The sequence below is a fragment of the Ophidiomyces ophidiicola genome (genome assembly GCF_022830035.1).
Source record: "Ophidiomyces ophidiicola strain CBS 122913 chromosome Unknown scaffold_15, whole genome shotgun sequence".
NCBI classification, from domain to species: domain Eukaryota; kingdom Fungi; phylum Ascomycota; class Eurotiomycetes; order Onygenales; family Onygenaceae; genus Ophidiomyces; species Ophidiomyces ophidiicola.
In genome coordinates this window covers 117,265-132,676 of record NW_026054655.1, presented here as the reverse complement: position 1 = coordinate 132,676, position 15,412 = coordinate 117,265, and the positions used below count along the sequence as shown (strand labels likewise).

General features: G+C 46.1%; 7 protein-coding genes across 7 annotated transcripts; 3 read left to right on the top strand and 4 right to left on the bottom strand.

Moving 5' to 3' along the window:
• Positions 1-60: 60 nt before the first annotated feature.
• Positions 61-1,802, top strand: HER2 (Trimeric GatFAB AmidoTransferase(AdT) complex subunit; the record flags this gene model as incomplete). Its single annotated transcript, XM_049253056.1, has 5 exons — positions 61-199; positions 266-461; positions 517-642; positions 700-875; positions 928-1,802. 5 exons carry the CDS (start codon positions 61-63, stop codon positions 1,800-1,802), a joined length of 1,512 nt encoding a protein of 503 aa, XP_049107919.1.
• Positions 1,803-2,106: 304 nt separating this feature from the next.
• ASH2 (transcription factor, contains a PHD finger motif) lies at positions 2,107-3,749 on the top strand (the record flags this gene model as incomplete). Its single annotated transcript, XM_049253055.1, has 2 exons — positions 2,107-2,417; positions 2,483-3,749. 2 exons carry the CDS (start codon positions 2,107-2,109, stop codon positions 3,747-3,749), a joined length of 1,578 nt encoding a protein of 525 aa, XP_049107918.1.
• Positions 3,750-4,024: 275 nt separating this feature from the next.
• Positions 4,025-5,662, bottom strand: ENP1 (snoRNA-binding rRNA-processing protein; the record flags this gene model as incomplete). The annotated part of the gene is made up of 3 exons (XM_049253054.1): positions 4,025-4,898; positions 4,957-5,201; positions 5,273-5,662. 3 exons carry the CDS (start codon positions 5,660-5,662, stop codon positions 4,025-4,027), a joined length of 1,509 nt encoding a protein of 502 aa, XP_049107917.1.
• A 478-nt stretch (positions 5,663-6,140) lies between these two features.
• ARP9 (Actin-like protein arp9 (SWI/SNF complex component arp9)) lies at positions 6,141-8,274 on the bottom strand (the record flags this gene model as incomplete). Its single annotated transcript, XM_049253053.1, has 3 exons — positions 6,141-6,742; positions 6,798-8,148; positions 8,245-8,274. 3 exons carry the CDS (start codon positions 8,272-8,274, stop codon positions 6,141-6,143), a joined length of 1,983 nt encoding a protein of 660 aa, XP_049107916.1.
• Positions 8,275-8,740: 466 nt separating this feature from the next.
• Positions 8,741-9,456, bottom strand: NCB2 (negative cofactor 2 transcription regulator complex subunit ncb2; the record flags this gene model as incomplete). Its single annotated transcript, XM_049253052.1, has 4 exons — positions 8,741-8,857; positions 8,957-9,216; positions 9,352-9,378; positions 9,435-9,456. The coding sequence occupies 4 exons, from the start codon at positions 9,454-9,456 to the stop codon at positions 8,741-8,743; spliced, it is 426 nt and encodes a 141-aa protein (XP_049107915.1).
• Positions 9,457-10,438: 982 nt separating this feature from the next.
• On the bottom strand, positions 10,439-11,389 carry LOZ57_004005 (uncharacterized protein; the record flags this gene model as incomplete). The annotated part of the gene is made up of 3 exons (XM_049253051.1): positions 10,439-10,475; positions 10,529-10,899; positions 10,973-11,389. The coding sequence occupies 3 exons, from the start codon at positions 11,387-11,389 to the stop codon at positions 10,439-10,441; spliced, it is 825 nt and encodes a 274-aa protein (XP_049107914.1).
• Positions 11,390-13,666: 2,277 nt separating this feature from the next.
• On the top strand, positions 13,667-15,026 carry LOZ57_004004 (uncharacterized protein; the record flags this gene model as incomplete). Its single annotated transcript, XM_049253050.1, has 2 exons — positions 13,667-14,142; positions 14,204-15,026. The coding sequence occupies 2 exons, from the start codon at positions 13,667-13,669 to the stop codon at positions 15,024-15,026; spliced, it is 1,299 nt and encodes a 432-aa protein (XP_049107913.1).
• Between the last annotated feature and the right edge of the window lie 386 nt (positions 15,027-15,412).

Genomic DNA, 15,412 nt, shown 5'->3' with positions numbered 1-15,412 from the left:
CCCACGCCGGGCACGCAATTGGATTCAAGAACTCATGATCCTCGACCTACAGTGACATAAATGTCCCTTCTACGAGAAGCAGAGAAATGTCTTGCTAACCAGAAGACTTTCGGACGCCTCAATGCGTTTATATCCCCGCTAGATCGAGCTGGATCTTGGATAGATCGGGTGAAAGATGCCGACGCTCGTCGAAAACAAGGTACAAACTCAGGCACCGGCTCAGTTATTAGATCCAAGCGGCTAATGTTTCTGTTTTTATGTATAGGGGTATCTAAGTCACCTCTAGATGGAAAGTTTATAGGAGTGAAAGACAACATATGTACCCGGGATTTCCGAACAACATGCGGTTCCGGCATGCTGGAACACTTCACGAGCCCATTTAATGCTACGGTGGTGGAGCTGTTGAATTATTCCGGGGCAGTAGTTGCTGGGAAGACTAATATGGATGAGTTTGGAATGGGGTGTGACTCGCTGATTCCAATGGATGCGCCGGAGGCAATATTAACGGGCTCCTAGGTCGCATTCTACATATTCGCATTTTGGAGCAGTTAAGAGCAATTGTATTGAAGGAACAGACACCAAGTCTGCTGGTGGAAGCTCTGGGGGCAGTGCAGTTGCTGTTTCTACAGGTCAATGCTATGCGTACGCCCCATTCTGAATACTCTTGTTTGTGAGAAAACGCAAGCTAATACTATCCAGAGCTTTGGGAACGGATACGGGTGGCTCCGTTCGACTACCTGCTGCGTATACAGGAACCTTTGGTTTCAAACCTTCCTATGGATTGGTTTCGAGATTTGGCGTTGTTGCGTATGCTAATTCTCTTGATACTGTGGGTGTCATTGGACCCAACACGACAACACTAAAAGAGGTATTTGGTAAGCTTTTTTTTGGGAAGATTATTATTATTATTTCTAACCAAGACGGCAGGGGTGATAAATAAGTACGATCCCCAGGATCCAACAAGCCTGCCACCGGACACACGCACTTACATGGGAAAAGCCACCCACTCTTTGGCAAAATATCGACGGGATAAGCTTCGCATCGGCGTTCCTTTAGAATACAATCTCCACGAACTAAGCCCTTTTGTTCGTGAGGCATGGCAAAACTCTCTTTCGTACCTGCAAAGCCAGGGACACACGATTCACCCTGTCTCCCTTCCTACTAGTAAGCAGGCGTTGTCCGCATATTACATTCTTGCACCCGCTGAGGCATCTTCCAATTTGGCGAAGTACGACGGCGTGCGATATGGCACGCGCGATATAAATACTCCCGATAATGCGGGAGGATGTCTCTATGCAAACACACGCGGGTCCGGATTTGGGTCCGAAGTGAAACGTCGCATTGTCTTGGGTGCATTTACCCTTAGTGCCGAAGCTATGGATAACTACTTTATTCAAGCTCAGAAAGTCCGTCGGTTAGTCCAATCTGACTTCAATACTGTATTCCGTCTCCGTCACCCCCTGCTCTCTGAGCCAATTGCCTTGCAAGGTCAGACCCTACAGTCCGATCCCGACAATGCTGGCAAGGTGGATGTACTTGTCTGTCCAACAGCACCTTCTCCTCCGCCATCTCTACGGTCACTGGAAGATATTCTTCCAATCCAAGCCTATATCAATGACGTATTCACTGTTCCCGCCAGTTTGGTAGGTCTTCCGGCCCTGAGTGTGCCTGTGCCATTTAGCAGAGTGACGGCTAGCAACAATTCTGCTAGTATGCCTGTGGGGATACAGGTAATTGGACAGTTTGGTGATGATGAGCTTGTCCTTAATGTAGGAGCCATTCTTGAACAAATAGATATGTAGTTCTGGGCTGTGTGTTTTCTTACATATCCTCAACTGTACGTCATTTGTGTTTTCAGCTTCTTCTGATAGAAGTACATTAAGACCTATACTGTAGAATGTATATAATACCAACGCATTTGGTAAATATCCCCCTTATGTTTCTTTTTGTTAGTTACTTTGCGCTGCGTCGCTATGTGAGTAGTTAACTAGCTGGTTATCTTATCAACGGCTGATAAGCTCCCATGCCTAAACAAGCGGTTCGGTTTTCTTCCGGCTCTGTAAACCTCATTCAACTCCGAGAGCATTTCTTTCCTGCCATTTAAACATGGCGACAAATGCTGCACTCGCCAATGGAAAAGGAAAACGTACCAAACGCGACGGCGGAGCTCGTGAGAAGCGCGGCGCAAAGCGGCAGGAGCTTGACGACGGAACGACGACGTACAACCGGAAAACAACTGCATCGGTTTCTAGCTTAGCGATTCCGCCGTTTGAATTGTCTATGTCAATTCCCATACCGCTGGCGGATCCGCGACCCATCGATATTCTCCATCCGAGACCTCGACAAATGAACCCTGCGTTTACCACACACTCCGAATCACTGCAGCAATCTTGGGCTTTTTTTGACGTCGCCGATAAGTGAGTGCTGCAGTCGTCTTTGCGGTATAATAAGACTGTAGCTAATGTTACTTTTTGTTCTATAGGGTGAGCAATCGCAACGGCTTTAGGTACAGCTACGCCGTTGCGGATCCTAGATTGTCCCATATTCTCTACCGTCAGACGGATGTTCCGCCATATCATTCTCGGTTTAGCTTTGAAGATTCACCTTCTTGCATTGCTTTTTCTAAAGATGGTTTAGCAGTCAGCACAAAAGATCCGTGGCATTCGGCTCGTGCAAACGTTTGCGCGCGAGAAGGAACCTATTACTACGAAGCCCGCGTTATAAGCGGCATTGTCCGGGGCAAAGCTACTGGCACCTCGCCTCGAGGAAACGTAAGACTAGGGTTTGGGCGTCGAGAGGCAGACCTTGATGTTAACGTTGGTGTGGATTGCTATGGGTATGGAATTCGTGATGTTAACGGGGAGGTGGTGAACCGTATGCGATGCGAATATTTTTTCCCCAAAGACGAGTCCATCAATGAAGGCGATGTGATAGGCATGTTGATTACATTGCCGCCATTGAGTGTGCACAAGAAGATCGTGGAGGGAACGTATGATGTCTCAACAGATATCAATGGAGATACGTCGATGCAAAGCAACGGCGCCCCGAAGCCACCCGCTGCGGTGAACTTCATTCGAGACCGAATACCTTTTCATTTAAAATCAGACTTCCTTTACCAGCAAAATCACGTTTTTCCTTCCAAACACCTACGAGACTACGCTTTCAATCTCAAAGAAACGCCGACTTATGGCCCGCCATCTCCAGGAAACGTCGAAGATCCTTCTTTACGCACACTTCCTGGTTCAAGTATAACAATTTATAAGAATGGAGTTCGAATGGGCACTCCGTTCACAAATCTCTACGCCTTTTTGCCTCCTGCGTCTCGTGCCACTCAAGCAGCCAACAATCTTGGGATTGGCGAAAGAGAAAATGCAGATGATGGAATGATTGGATATTACCCTATGGTGAGCTGCCATAATGGCGGAGCGGTAGAATGTCGATTTGAGAAACCATGGTGGGTTGGTCCACCAGATGTTCCCGACCTGAAGCCATTTGGTGAGAGATTCAATGAACAGATTGTGGAGGATGTTGTGGCAGATATTGTGGATGAAATTGATGCTATATCTATGGGTTGGAGTGTGACAGATGCATTGAATGCTACTGTAGGCCCGAATACTGCTGTTGGGAGTGTGCCAGGTACAGGACCGCCAACTGCAGTCAGCACCCCACAGACAGCACAGTCTGTTACAGGAGACATGAGGATGCAAACTGATGAAGTCTCAGGGACGCCAGCTCCTGTGGATGTTTGATCTGGACATATATGGATGTACTAACATTATCAGCTTTTGGATATCCACTGGTCAAATTTGAGAAGCTTTCGCACACATCGAGCAACTTACTCATTTTCCAAACTTTTCATAGTCCAGATTGAATTTTTATCATAGAGCCACATAATTCATCCCCCCCAGCTGTAATATAAAATATATAGAACAATATGCTCCTGCCCGACGCCAGATGCAAGAATAGGCAAAAGAAAGCTGATGAACAGCAACATCTACTGTAAGTATTACCAAAAGTCCTGCATTTAAATAGTCATATCCATAGTATCATCGCCGCCATTATTTTCCTGTTGGGCTTCTGGTGCAACGACACCCCTGCCTCTCCCAGCAAGCAGCTCTCTTCTCACCTCTGGCCCAATATCTTTATGACTCACTATAAGTAATAGGTCTAGGAGTGCTTCCCGTTGATCCTCTGTAATATCGTTCCTGTATCTCTGCGCAAACACGAGAAGTGACTGGTGCCATAGGACAGGGAGTTTATACGCCTTGGAGGCTGAAGCATCGGCCATATCAGCGTCGCCATGTACATCCTGCGACTGGACGGCCCGAAAACGAAGAAAATGAAATACAAGTGCGTCGATAACTTTATAAGGTAAAGCGTATTTTTTTTGTAAAAAGATGCGAATGAACATATTGGTAGCCCCAGTGCCTTCAGATGTGAGGGACGTGCTAGTTTGTTCGGCAGATATTTCACAGAGACGAAGTAGTGCGGCAGCAGAGTGAAGGACGGGGATCGAGACACGCGCAATGACGCTGGATACAATGTGGGCTTCTCGTAGAGTGCATGTACCGCTGGCCACGAGGGGAAAAAGAAGGCCTTTGAAAAAACAGGCAGGTTTATAGAGCGCCTTTCTAAGCGCGTTATAAACGTGGACGTGAAGTTTTTTAGTGTCGCGAATCTCTTCACGGACGCGGTCAAGAAGGACAATCGAGATGAATTGTTGTGCGATATGGGGTTTGGCAGAGATAAATATTCGGGTTGCAGCGTATATAGAGTTTGGTGTCCATTTATCTGGCTGTGTAATATCGAGTAACGCGTCCCAGTGTGGTAGCGTTGGTAGGATTTTGAATGGTTTTGGAAGGGGACCAGACTTATAGCGAGAAAGTAAAATGCCAACCCTGAACATGATCATTAGTATATGACGATAAGTTGTAGCCCTTTGAACGGAGCGCTTACTTTTCATAAACTTCCACGGCTTTCGCAGGTATCTGTACAGCATCTTCTGGGAGACCTCCCCCGAGAATTTGGGGTTGTCCGGCTTCTTTCGCTTCGAATGCAGCAATCTTCTGTAGTATAAGGTCCGCTAAATTGGTGCTTTCTTCTTCACCATCACCGCCAGGCTGACGAGGGTCAAAAATAGGATCTTCGTCATCACGACCAACGAATTTATGAAACATATCAAGGTCATTTGGGTCAACCTCCTGAGACGTAAATATAAATCAGTTATGGGTTCGAACATGCAATCACATAGATGGACGCCAGCGGGGCTTACAATCTCTTCTACCTCGCCCTCATCCTCCCACTGGCCATCGTCCCCAAAATTATCAGCGTCAGGATCCTCCTCATCGAACTCGTTGAACTCTGTCCCAAATCTTGACTCGAAATCAAAGGCGGTGCTAAGGGCAGCCGGACGCCGCGCAGCAGCAGCAGCCTGCTCCTCGAAGGCATCTTCCTCCGCAAGATCTTGACCAATCTGGAGGATCTTTTTTGACGATTTGGCATCGATGTAGTGGTCGTCCGTTGCGTCTTCGGGGTCATGTCTCGATTTGCGTTTGCTGCTCTTTTTAGAACGGGGATGGCCCGCATTTAGAATCTCATCAGCGAGTGGGGCATGCCGTCTCTCACTCGCGACTGTGGGCCTTGCAACTGTCGACTTTGGCATAGCTGTACAAATCTTCTTGAACAGTTTTGGCTTCGAGGGGTAACTATGTTGCGGATTCAACACGTCGTTTGCACAGGGTGATGCGGCTTAACAAAATACACAACGGCTCATGTCTTGTGCCAATTGAGTCACCGGATGCCTTGCTGGTACGGACGACAGCCCTTTGAGATGCTTTGAGTCTTCAAAATTTCGGCGGAATTGATAACATTTTTCGATGTGTGATAAGTGATAAGCAGCTTACCCCCATCAGGCTTAGCGCCACTCTTATCGATAAGCGCCATGTGAGTACGGAGTACCATGAGGCCGAAAGAATGTGGCATTGAAATTGGAAATAGCCTATGGTATATAGATACACAAAACTCCAGAGTCCCTTTTCATCTTTTGTTCCTACGCCGGTACATTTTAATATGCCCTAAACCCGAAGCAAAATCCTCCTTGGGCAACTGAGCAGCCCCTTTGAGCAGGTACATACCACTTGTTATAACGAATATTCATGGATTGCTGTGGGGCCAGTCTCGTTGTACTCAACGCGGCCCAAGAATCCTTTGCTCAAACCTTGGTCAACTACGAATATCACTTTGGCTGCAACTTGTGCCCCCAAAAACGTTGCTTCCTCCATGCCAACATTGTTCAAACTCGTCGCAATACCGGTAGGAGTTCCTCCGCTCGTCGGGGAATTGTTAGTCGCTGCACCGGCAGCTGAACCACCCACACCACCCTGATCCTTCCATTCAGGAAAATACTCTGGGGGTTTAAGGAGCCTGACCGATGTTGGGGTCTGAGAGTGGCCTGCGGATCTATGATGCATAGCAAGATTTGGGTCTGTGTGGTTGTGCATATTTGGGTTTAGATGGCCTGCTGCTGGGTTGTTTGCATGGGTAGCGGCTACAAGGAGAGGGTTGACTCCATGGGCTGAAGGGTTGAGCATCATACCAGGATTTGGATGATGCAAAGGCGTATTTGATCCTCCTGTTGGCAAGGGAGTGGACAGAGCAGAAGGTATTTCGGAGGTAAAAATAGTACTAGAGGGCGATAGGACATATTTTTGGGTAATGGTGGATACCAGCGCCTGGGGAAATCCTATGCGAAGGTATCAATTTTGGGATATAAAACGGAGGTATGCAAGAGTATTTACCTCTAATTTTACTTCCATTGCCTAGAATTACCATGGAGTCCCATAATTCACTTCTTTTGGAAGAGTCAGGTACAGCATGGATTGTATGGTGTATCTGGGCAGCGAGAGTATCGAGAATGCCGTAAGAACCGTGCTCACTAGCGTGTGCATCTCCAGGAGACGCGGCTAGGAAGCGCTCCGTTCCCACCTCAACATCCCGTTTATGGAGGGAATAATGCGAAAAGATATTACCATTCTCATCTTTGGAATCGATAGGCTTGTATTCTTGAAACTGGAAGGCTGCCTTCTCTTTCTTTGAATTGGGAAGCCTAGCAGCCTTTGTAGTAGTGGCAGAGTCCCCTGTATGTCCTTTTCGTGCGGCAGCTTTTTCTGCCTTTTCCTTTTCTCTTCGGGCAAGAAACTCGCTTGTATTACCACTTACAATAGCAGCCACGTCAATTATGCCGTCATCTTCCTCGGTTTCACCATTGCCTCCGATGCGAGAAACATCCGGGCCCTTACCGGAAGCCATAGGTGCAGGAGGTTTGCTATGTTCTTGTGATTGGTCATTTTTAGGAAGTGGGATCCCAGAGGGCAAAATCTCGCAAATATTACTTTTTTTCAACTGCTCGCACATTTCTTTGGTCAGTCCTTTTGGTTGTAATAGCTCAGTGAGCCGTCCAGTCATGGCTTCGCCGCCACAACCGGGTAACGCAATACCCCTGCCGTGCTCACTAATAACGAAATCCGTTACAGCTGTGACATCAGCCTTGTCATGGCCAATATCAATAATAGTGGCATTGGCAGTCCCATATGCATAGCAAACAGCTAGAGCGGAGTCCATCAGGCAAAATGCCGGGGTTTTAAATTTTTCGAATATGAATTGCGTCAATGTCTCACGGTCACGCGCGGTCCAAACTGGTTGGGCTATGAGCATAATAGGAGTATGGAATGGAGGGCTCAGTGTGTTGTAGATATGTGTCAAAAGAGCGAAGAGGCATGTCCAGTTAACGATGGCACCGCCGCGAATTGGGTAAACAGCTCCTTCGTCTGTTGTTGGGTCCTCCTCATAAACGACTTGCTCTTCCTCAACTTCCATTGGTGTGGGTTCCTTATTTCCTCCTGCTCCAGTGGTCGGCCCATTTTCATCACCCTTGAGCTCTGCAGTTTCCCCCGGCGGGGCGGTACTTTTCGTCGAATCGGGGACAACAGTTCGTTTGACGGTGACGACCCTTTGCCGGATCTTGAGCGGCTCCCATTCTCCTTTGGATTCGGCCGGAAACATGCGTGTAGGGAATCGGAACTTGGCTGGAGTGAACGACTCCGGGAGCCCTAATTGCGCCAGAGTAGTTTGGGACCCTGGCGCAATAATCTAGACGCGATTCTCACATCAGCAATTTATCAACGAAGAAACGAGGAGTTTGAAGATATTGCGCGTTACAATTGATCGCACATTCCTGATACTTACCAAGATATGTTCATCTTTAAAAGATGGCATGGCGGCTGGACTGCAGCTAAAAGGGCCCTGGTGCTCATCGCATCCACTGTTCTCTTTAGACCCTTAAACCGTGTAAGCTGTGAGAACATCGCGATGACTAAGCGCTCTACCCAGATTTACGCGTAGTTGATACACGCCTGCCACGCATGTATGTACATACATACATACCTGCTATGTAGTATATTAGAGCGAGTGCGAATCGAGAAGACAATTCTGATGGGTGCCTAACATAGGTGCACGCTATGAGTGGTGCTACCGGTTTTTTTCTTTTTTTTTTTGCTATGGAAGGCTTTTCGACTAAAAATCATCAACGTCTAGAATATTGTACCATCAAAGTCCCCCAAAAATGAACCCCATCAACAAAGACATAGCAAGAAGAACGCCTATAAACTCCACCAGATACCATTCCTCGTAGCTAATAAATCATAAGGCCTTGACGGTAAAATTGGCAAAACTGGAGGGACGTTCAACTCCCCGCATGGTATTTCTCCCCTGCAGACCTGAAGAGCTCCTGTTGTAGCTGATACAGCTGTTCTTCAGACATGCCACTCTGCTCGATTTTGTTGGTCCGTTTCTCACGCGACTATGAGAATCAAAGGCAATGTCAGCGCATTCGAAATCCAAGCTTAAAAAATAAAAAATTCGTCGCGGCAGTATGCTCTAGCAGAAGGGCAAAACCCACCTTCAGCTGCTCTTTGTGCTCCTCTGCAACTGCAAGGACGTCGGGTACATAGTCGCCAAAGCCCAGGTCAGTAAGCGCTCGCTCAATATGCTCGCAAGCAATTGTCTTTTTAGCTTCCTTTTCGCTAATCTCGTTGGCTTCGGAAGATATCAACGTAATGAATTCAACGCAACACTCAATCAGAAGGTCGCGCGCATCTTTGGCAAAATTTTGCCCCGATGAGGGAGGGAGAATCTCGGTGATAATCTTCTGGACCGTAGCTAGATAGAAGAGACGCGATTAGTTTCGGTACAAGGAAGCAATGTAGACTTGGGAAGGCAGCTTTCGAGAAAACTCGAATGACAGAAATTGCAAATCATGGTAATTCCTATAACATCGGCTACCGGCAACCGTACCTTTTGGAAGGGAGAGATCATCATTACCTACGTTGCTGTTAGTCGCGCGAAATCCTCGATATGTTCAAGGGCACTAGTCCTACTGGAAAACTCTCTGTCGGACATACTGAAACCAGCCAACAGGTATCTGGTAAAATGAAGCTACTTGTCATCGCACATAGGGAGGCGTGTTTATACACCCGGCGGCGAGCTTCACTGCTATTTATACATGAGAACGCGTTCTCACCATCGAAGGGACCAGTGTTTCACGTGACTCACTAGCGGCATTACTGCTGAATAAGCAGTCGAGCTAGTTACCTACTTTAAGATCCGCTTTTTTTGTGTGAATTTTTTCTCTCAGAAAACTGCTACAAAGCTGCAAGCAACAAAATAAGATGCCACAGCAGTACGGGGTTAGCTGTATTGGAACATGTATAGAGTGAGTTATTCTACCATCTGCCCTTTTTCTATCTCCTATTATTATGATGAACTTTGTTGTCGCCCCTATCTTACAATGGGCTCTTGCCCATGTGGTGATTTACCTGTCCAAGCCAAACGGACTTCTGAAAAAGGCCTATATGAATCTTGTTTACAGACTCTCTACTTCTTAAATTGACACATAGACTAATTTTGATTCACCTCAGCATGGCTCGCCCAACATTAGTACAACCCTTTGTGCTCTATGTTGCCATAAACTTGATTGTAGAATTGTTGAAATCCTACAGCCAATACTATGCGATGGCATTCCGTACCTATCGGGATCATCGCTACCTTGAATTGTAGTTTTTGGTGTTCTCGGCTCACGACCATCGAAATATTTAACACTAACAGTAGATATTGTATCTTGGATAACCAGGAGCTTCGCATTTACTAGGTACGCATTTTATTACAATTTCTGGTTATTCTTTTATTCTTGAGTACATTATGATGAAAGAAAACATCACTCCATGCTAAATATGAAGGTGCTCTTGCATCTGATGCTTAGCTACATGTATCCATTTAACCTTTCGACTGACATGCCCTATCACTCTGTTTCCAGCGTTCTTATAGTACGTAGCTGGCGAAGGATAATACTAACATCATGCTTTAGAATTTTACTTTTTTGGTCTCATTCCTGGTAGGCTTTTAGCTCTTGTGCATTCCAACTATTATGTGTTAGCATGTGAGACAGTATACACACGGGATTGTGTGTTCTTACTTCAAGAATTGCCCAGACAGCTCACGGGGAGCAGTGGCAGCCAACTTAGCAATAACCCGAGCAGGCTTTTCAGGTGGCAGTAGCTTTCCTTCCTTATGCGCAGTGAGGAATCGTTCGCCGTCCTTTGGTCCAAGAACGTCCATATGCTGAGAGCGTAGTTCTTCCTGCATTTGAGTGTCCACCATGCCTGGGCGAATTGCAAGGGAGACTATTTCAGGTTCTTCTCTCGCCAATGTCATGTTGAGATGGTTCATCGCAGCCTTGCTAGCTCCATAGAAACCCCACCCGGTAGTCGGCGCCACGGCAGCTCCAGAAGAAGTGAAAATTATATTTCCTCTAGAGATACGGATGTGAGGGAGCGTTGCTTTGACCTGGAAAAATGTTAGACAGGGTAGTTGATAGCAACAATGAATTCTCTGCTTAAAAGCCCATTTGCAGACTTACAAATTCAACCGCGCTGAAGAAGTTGGTCTCAAAGCCTTTTTTCCACTCTTCGACATCGGATAAAACAATCCTGGCTACTGGACCCAAAATTCCATGGTTGACAATGAGGCCATCGATTCTACCAAAGGCAGTTAGGGCCGCTCTGACAGCCTTGTCGGGCAATTCGGTGTCAGTCGCATCGCCACAGAGAACCTCGACTTGCCGCCCGTACTGCTCCTTGAGCTTGAGAAGAGGTTCCTCAGAACGAGCGATGACAAGAACGTTGCTACGCAACGGAGGGCTCAGCAGACAATGAGCTATTTCCAATCCAATTCCTATAGTTGTACCGTTGGCTTTTGTATTGATCATCTTCAGGGGGTACGCATTACCTCGGGAAGCCCCAGTCAGAACAATAGTCCTGCCGGCTGCGAGCTTCATTTCGAATTAGATGATCGGCAGGCTTCACCTGTGATATGAGTCTGATTAGTGTTAATTTGAAGTGAAAATGATTTGCAACTCTCCAAGGCTGAAAGGAATGAAACGCATGTCTGAAACTTTGAAGCCCACCACTCACAACATGTCGCATAACTTCAGCTTGGTATCATTGAACGTGCAGATAGTTTGTAGCACGTACAGAAGAATAGAACTATTCAAAAACAATTTATGAATTGCAGCCCTTTTTTTTATGTCTTTTTAGGATATTTAGGCGAGCAGGCAACAACAGAAACATAGGCATTTTGGGATTTTTCAGGAGAAAATACATCTTTAACGTGCAATTCGCGTGTAAATGATGAGCATAGCATAACTGTAAATTGGTACACAAACCTTTAAGAGTCTTGTCGCGTATTGCAAGCAGCTGCGTTGTGACGCGAGAAAAGTTCATGGGTGGTGGTTACAAAAGAGGAACAGATATATGTAAAACCTTGATCGCGGGGTCATCAACTTGTTTTTGTTCAGGTTACCTGTTGCTCTAGGAACCTCCCGCTATTTTAACACATCTGTTTGGGTGGAGGGTAGTTTGCGAACAAGAGCCTTAAATGCCCCTGAGTATGTTCTTGAAGACCTTCCCTGTAGAATACTTACTGCCGGTAATAGAAATGCTTTTTATTTCATCTATATCGTGAAATTGTAGATTCCAACTCATTTTACCTACTTTTTATTGGATAAATAAGGTCTAAAATCACAAATTGGTCTTGTTCTAATGGGTATCGAGTCAATCGCTGCCCTAACTGGCTACATAATAGTTTAATAGTATAAGGAGACAAAGCGTTTCTGGCGTTTTAAAAATACCATAGACTGCCAAAATCATTCTCATACATGAGGTATTCATAAACTATATATCTAAGTTGTGAATTATAGAATGCATAATAATCTATACTGCCTTGTAGACCAGCCCCTGTCCAGATTTAGGCTGATATCCACGGTGGCATATACTAGAAATTACTGCTGTTACTTTGGCATCCGATTTCAATAGGTTAGATCCTGCTGTAGTTAATCCTGTAAATTCGTAACGAAGGGATACAAATAAAAAAGCCGCTTTCCTTTGTACTATTCATCTTCTCGAAAGGACACAGAAACCTATGTCAAAGAGAAAGATAACCGGAGAAAGTGTGAAGTATGCAATCTAAAATCACTAACTACTGCTACTTTGCGCAATTCAATTGACTTTGCAGTAGTCTTCAAGGCGTAAGTTTTGAGCACGCCGATAATTTTAGACGCCCTTAGTATGTTGAGGCTGGCGTAAATACATCTGAAGATTAAATTCTTTTAAAGCAAGATCCTAGGAGGGTGGGATAGCAGAGGCAATGTGCCTTGGGGGCTTTATTGTCTTTTGAATGATTCGGGTATCCTTCGCTAATAAGACAGCTTACCCAGTGTAGTCTAAAATGCGCGCTAGGGCACCTCAGCAGAAAAAAAGACAAGTCCATAGATATGAATGTGGTGAAAATAGTAGCTTTATCCGAAGGAACAAGATGGAAGGAAGGCCGGGGCATTTATCATAGTAGACCCTATTGGTTTGATATCCGGATTAGTAAGCAGACATCCTTTCGACCGACCAATCGGCAAAACCTGTGTTCTCCGACGGGAATGCTTCGCCGAGCTTCCAGCGAGCAACAATATCAACCGCCTTCTCTCCGAGTCGCTACTCCTTGACTAGTGGAGAGCGTAGTCCGCCCGCACTTCTTTTCTCAACACATGCAGCATGCAAACCGTGTAAAATGCATGGTTCCCCTCCCAGGTACATAGTTATAGTCCCTAGATACAGTAGCAATGCCGAAGTGGTAAGCATCCTCGGCTACCTCGCCGGTCAGTTTGTATAAGGAAGAAGGAGGTAGAGTTTGAAACTTAAACTGATAAGGTCATCCAGAGTCAACTCAAAGTGAAAGAACGGCTTGGGCTAAAGTGAGCTAATACTTCCAAATTTAAGCACAAACACGAGAAAGAAGCGCCTTATCAACGGTGATCATGAGGAGGGTGGGGATGAAGTGGCGAGCTTTGTACACTAGTTAAGGTTATGTAACGGAATCATCCCACTCTCCCCAACCCAAGGCTTCTTATAGTCTTCGCTTCCCATGTTTTTTGAAAAAATTGCGTGCATATGCTGTGATACCCTACTTGAATCTAAACTGCATTTTTGAATGTTTTTGCGCTAGAATCAAGCACCGCAAAGTGAGTGAATGATACCGACGAGGGTATAACTGAAGTAATCTTATTATGGCAACCGTTATCATTGGGGGTGGTATTGTTGGTGTCTCGATAGCATATTATCTCTCAGATCCCGAGAGGTTACAAAGGCCAAAGGATATTCATATTGTTGACTCTTCTGCCGAGTTGTTCGCATCTGCATCAGGGTTTGCAGCAGGGTTTTTGGCTAAAGACTGGTTTTCTCCAGAAATTGAGCCCCTGGGGAAATTATCCTTTGGCCTGCATCGTCAGCTTGCAACAGAAAATGATGGAGCTGAAAAATGGGGGTACATGGCTAGTACTGCAATTAGTTTGCAAGTGGAAGGGCCAGACGGAACAAAAACCAAACGGGGTGACGATTGGCTGCGGCGTGGTGCTAGTAGGGCGGAGGTTGCAGTGAAAGACAACATAGTTGTCAGCCTATCGGACCGATTCCCGGCATGGTTGACTGAGCAGAAGGGTGGGATAGTTGAGAAAATAAGCAATACCGGCACTGTTGCCCAAGTGTCAGTTGCTCTTGTGATCAAAGTTTATAGTGGTTTCTTGGCTGACAGTGCAGACACACAGGGATCCTCTACGACTCTGCCGCTTTCTTTTGGGAAAGTGTCTTGAAAGAGGCGTGCAAATCCATTATCCAGCTCGTGTCCTTGCTGTCTCCGGGAACCCAGACAAAGCGGTTCTACAACGCCTAGATACGAAGAAGAAATTCGATATTGCATGTACAAAACTCATCCTAGCGGCGGGACCGTGGACGCCACGAGTATTCCAAACCATTTTTCCAAGGTCGAAGTCCAATATCGAAGTTGCCGCTTTATCGGGATATTCCCTTGTGTTCCGTTCGCCCCGATACACTTTCGAAGACGAGAAGGGGACATATTCCGGCAAGAGTCATGCAGTATTTACTACCCATCCTAAGTCTTGCGGGTTTAGCCCGGAAATTTTCTCTCGTCATGGTGGTGAAATTTATATCGCTGGACTAAACTCCTATGATATCCCGTTGCCAGAGGTGGCTACTGATTCATTCAAGATAATGGAAAAGGAGAAATCAAACAGAGTCAGACGAGCTGCTGCAGTCCTCATGGGACGGCCCCAGGGACCAGGTGCAGATAATGTCGACGACTTTGAGATTGTGCGTGAAGCTCTCTGCTTCCGCCCAGCAACAGAGAACGGTCTGCCTATAATTGGGCGGATTACACATCATCTGTTGGGCTCCAACATAGATTACACCGGCGATGTTTTCGTTGCCACAGGACACGGTCCATGGGGAATAGCGCTGTCGCTAGGTACCGGCCAAGTTGTTGCAGAAATGGTTACTGGAGCAAAAACAAGCGCAGATGTGAGATATTTGGGGTTCGACCCAAAAGCTGGAGAGCTTTCTAGCCGCCTATAATAACTGTCAACCTTTCGCTGTAAATATGGTAATTGGGGCAGCAAGCCTAAGGAGCTCACTGAACATAGTTATTAGAAATAGATAGAAATATGCTGGAATAGCATTGGGAATTTTGGAAGGGAAAGTTGATGCGAAACCTAGGGAGCTTGAAATTGAGAAGCGCACAGAGTACGGAGTACGGAGTAGTTAGTTAGTTAGTCGCGTCTCGACGCGTTGTACGGAGTACGGAGTGCCTAAGTTAAGTTAGAATTAGAGTTCAAGCCCACCAGTGTGAAAACCGAGGAGAAGTTCAGAGTTTCTTTTCAACAACTACAAAGCTCTATTTGTTGTTGCCAATAATGACGCCTGGTAATGATTATGATGACAGCCACCGGGCTTTTTTGCAG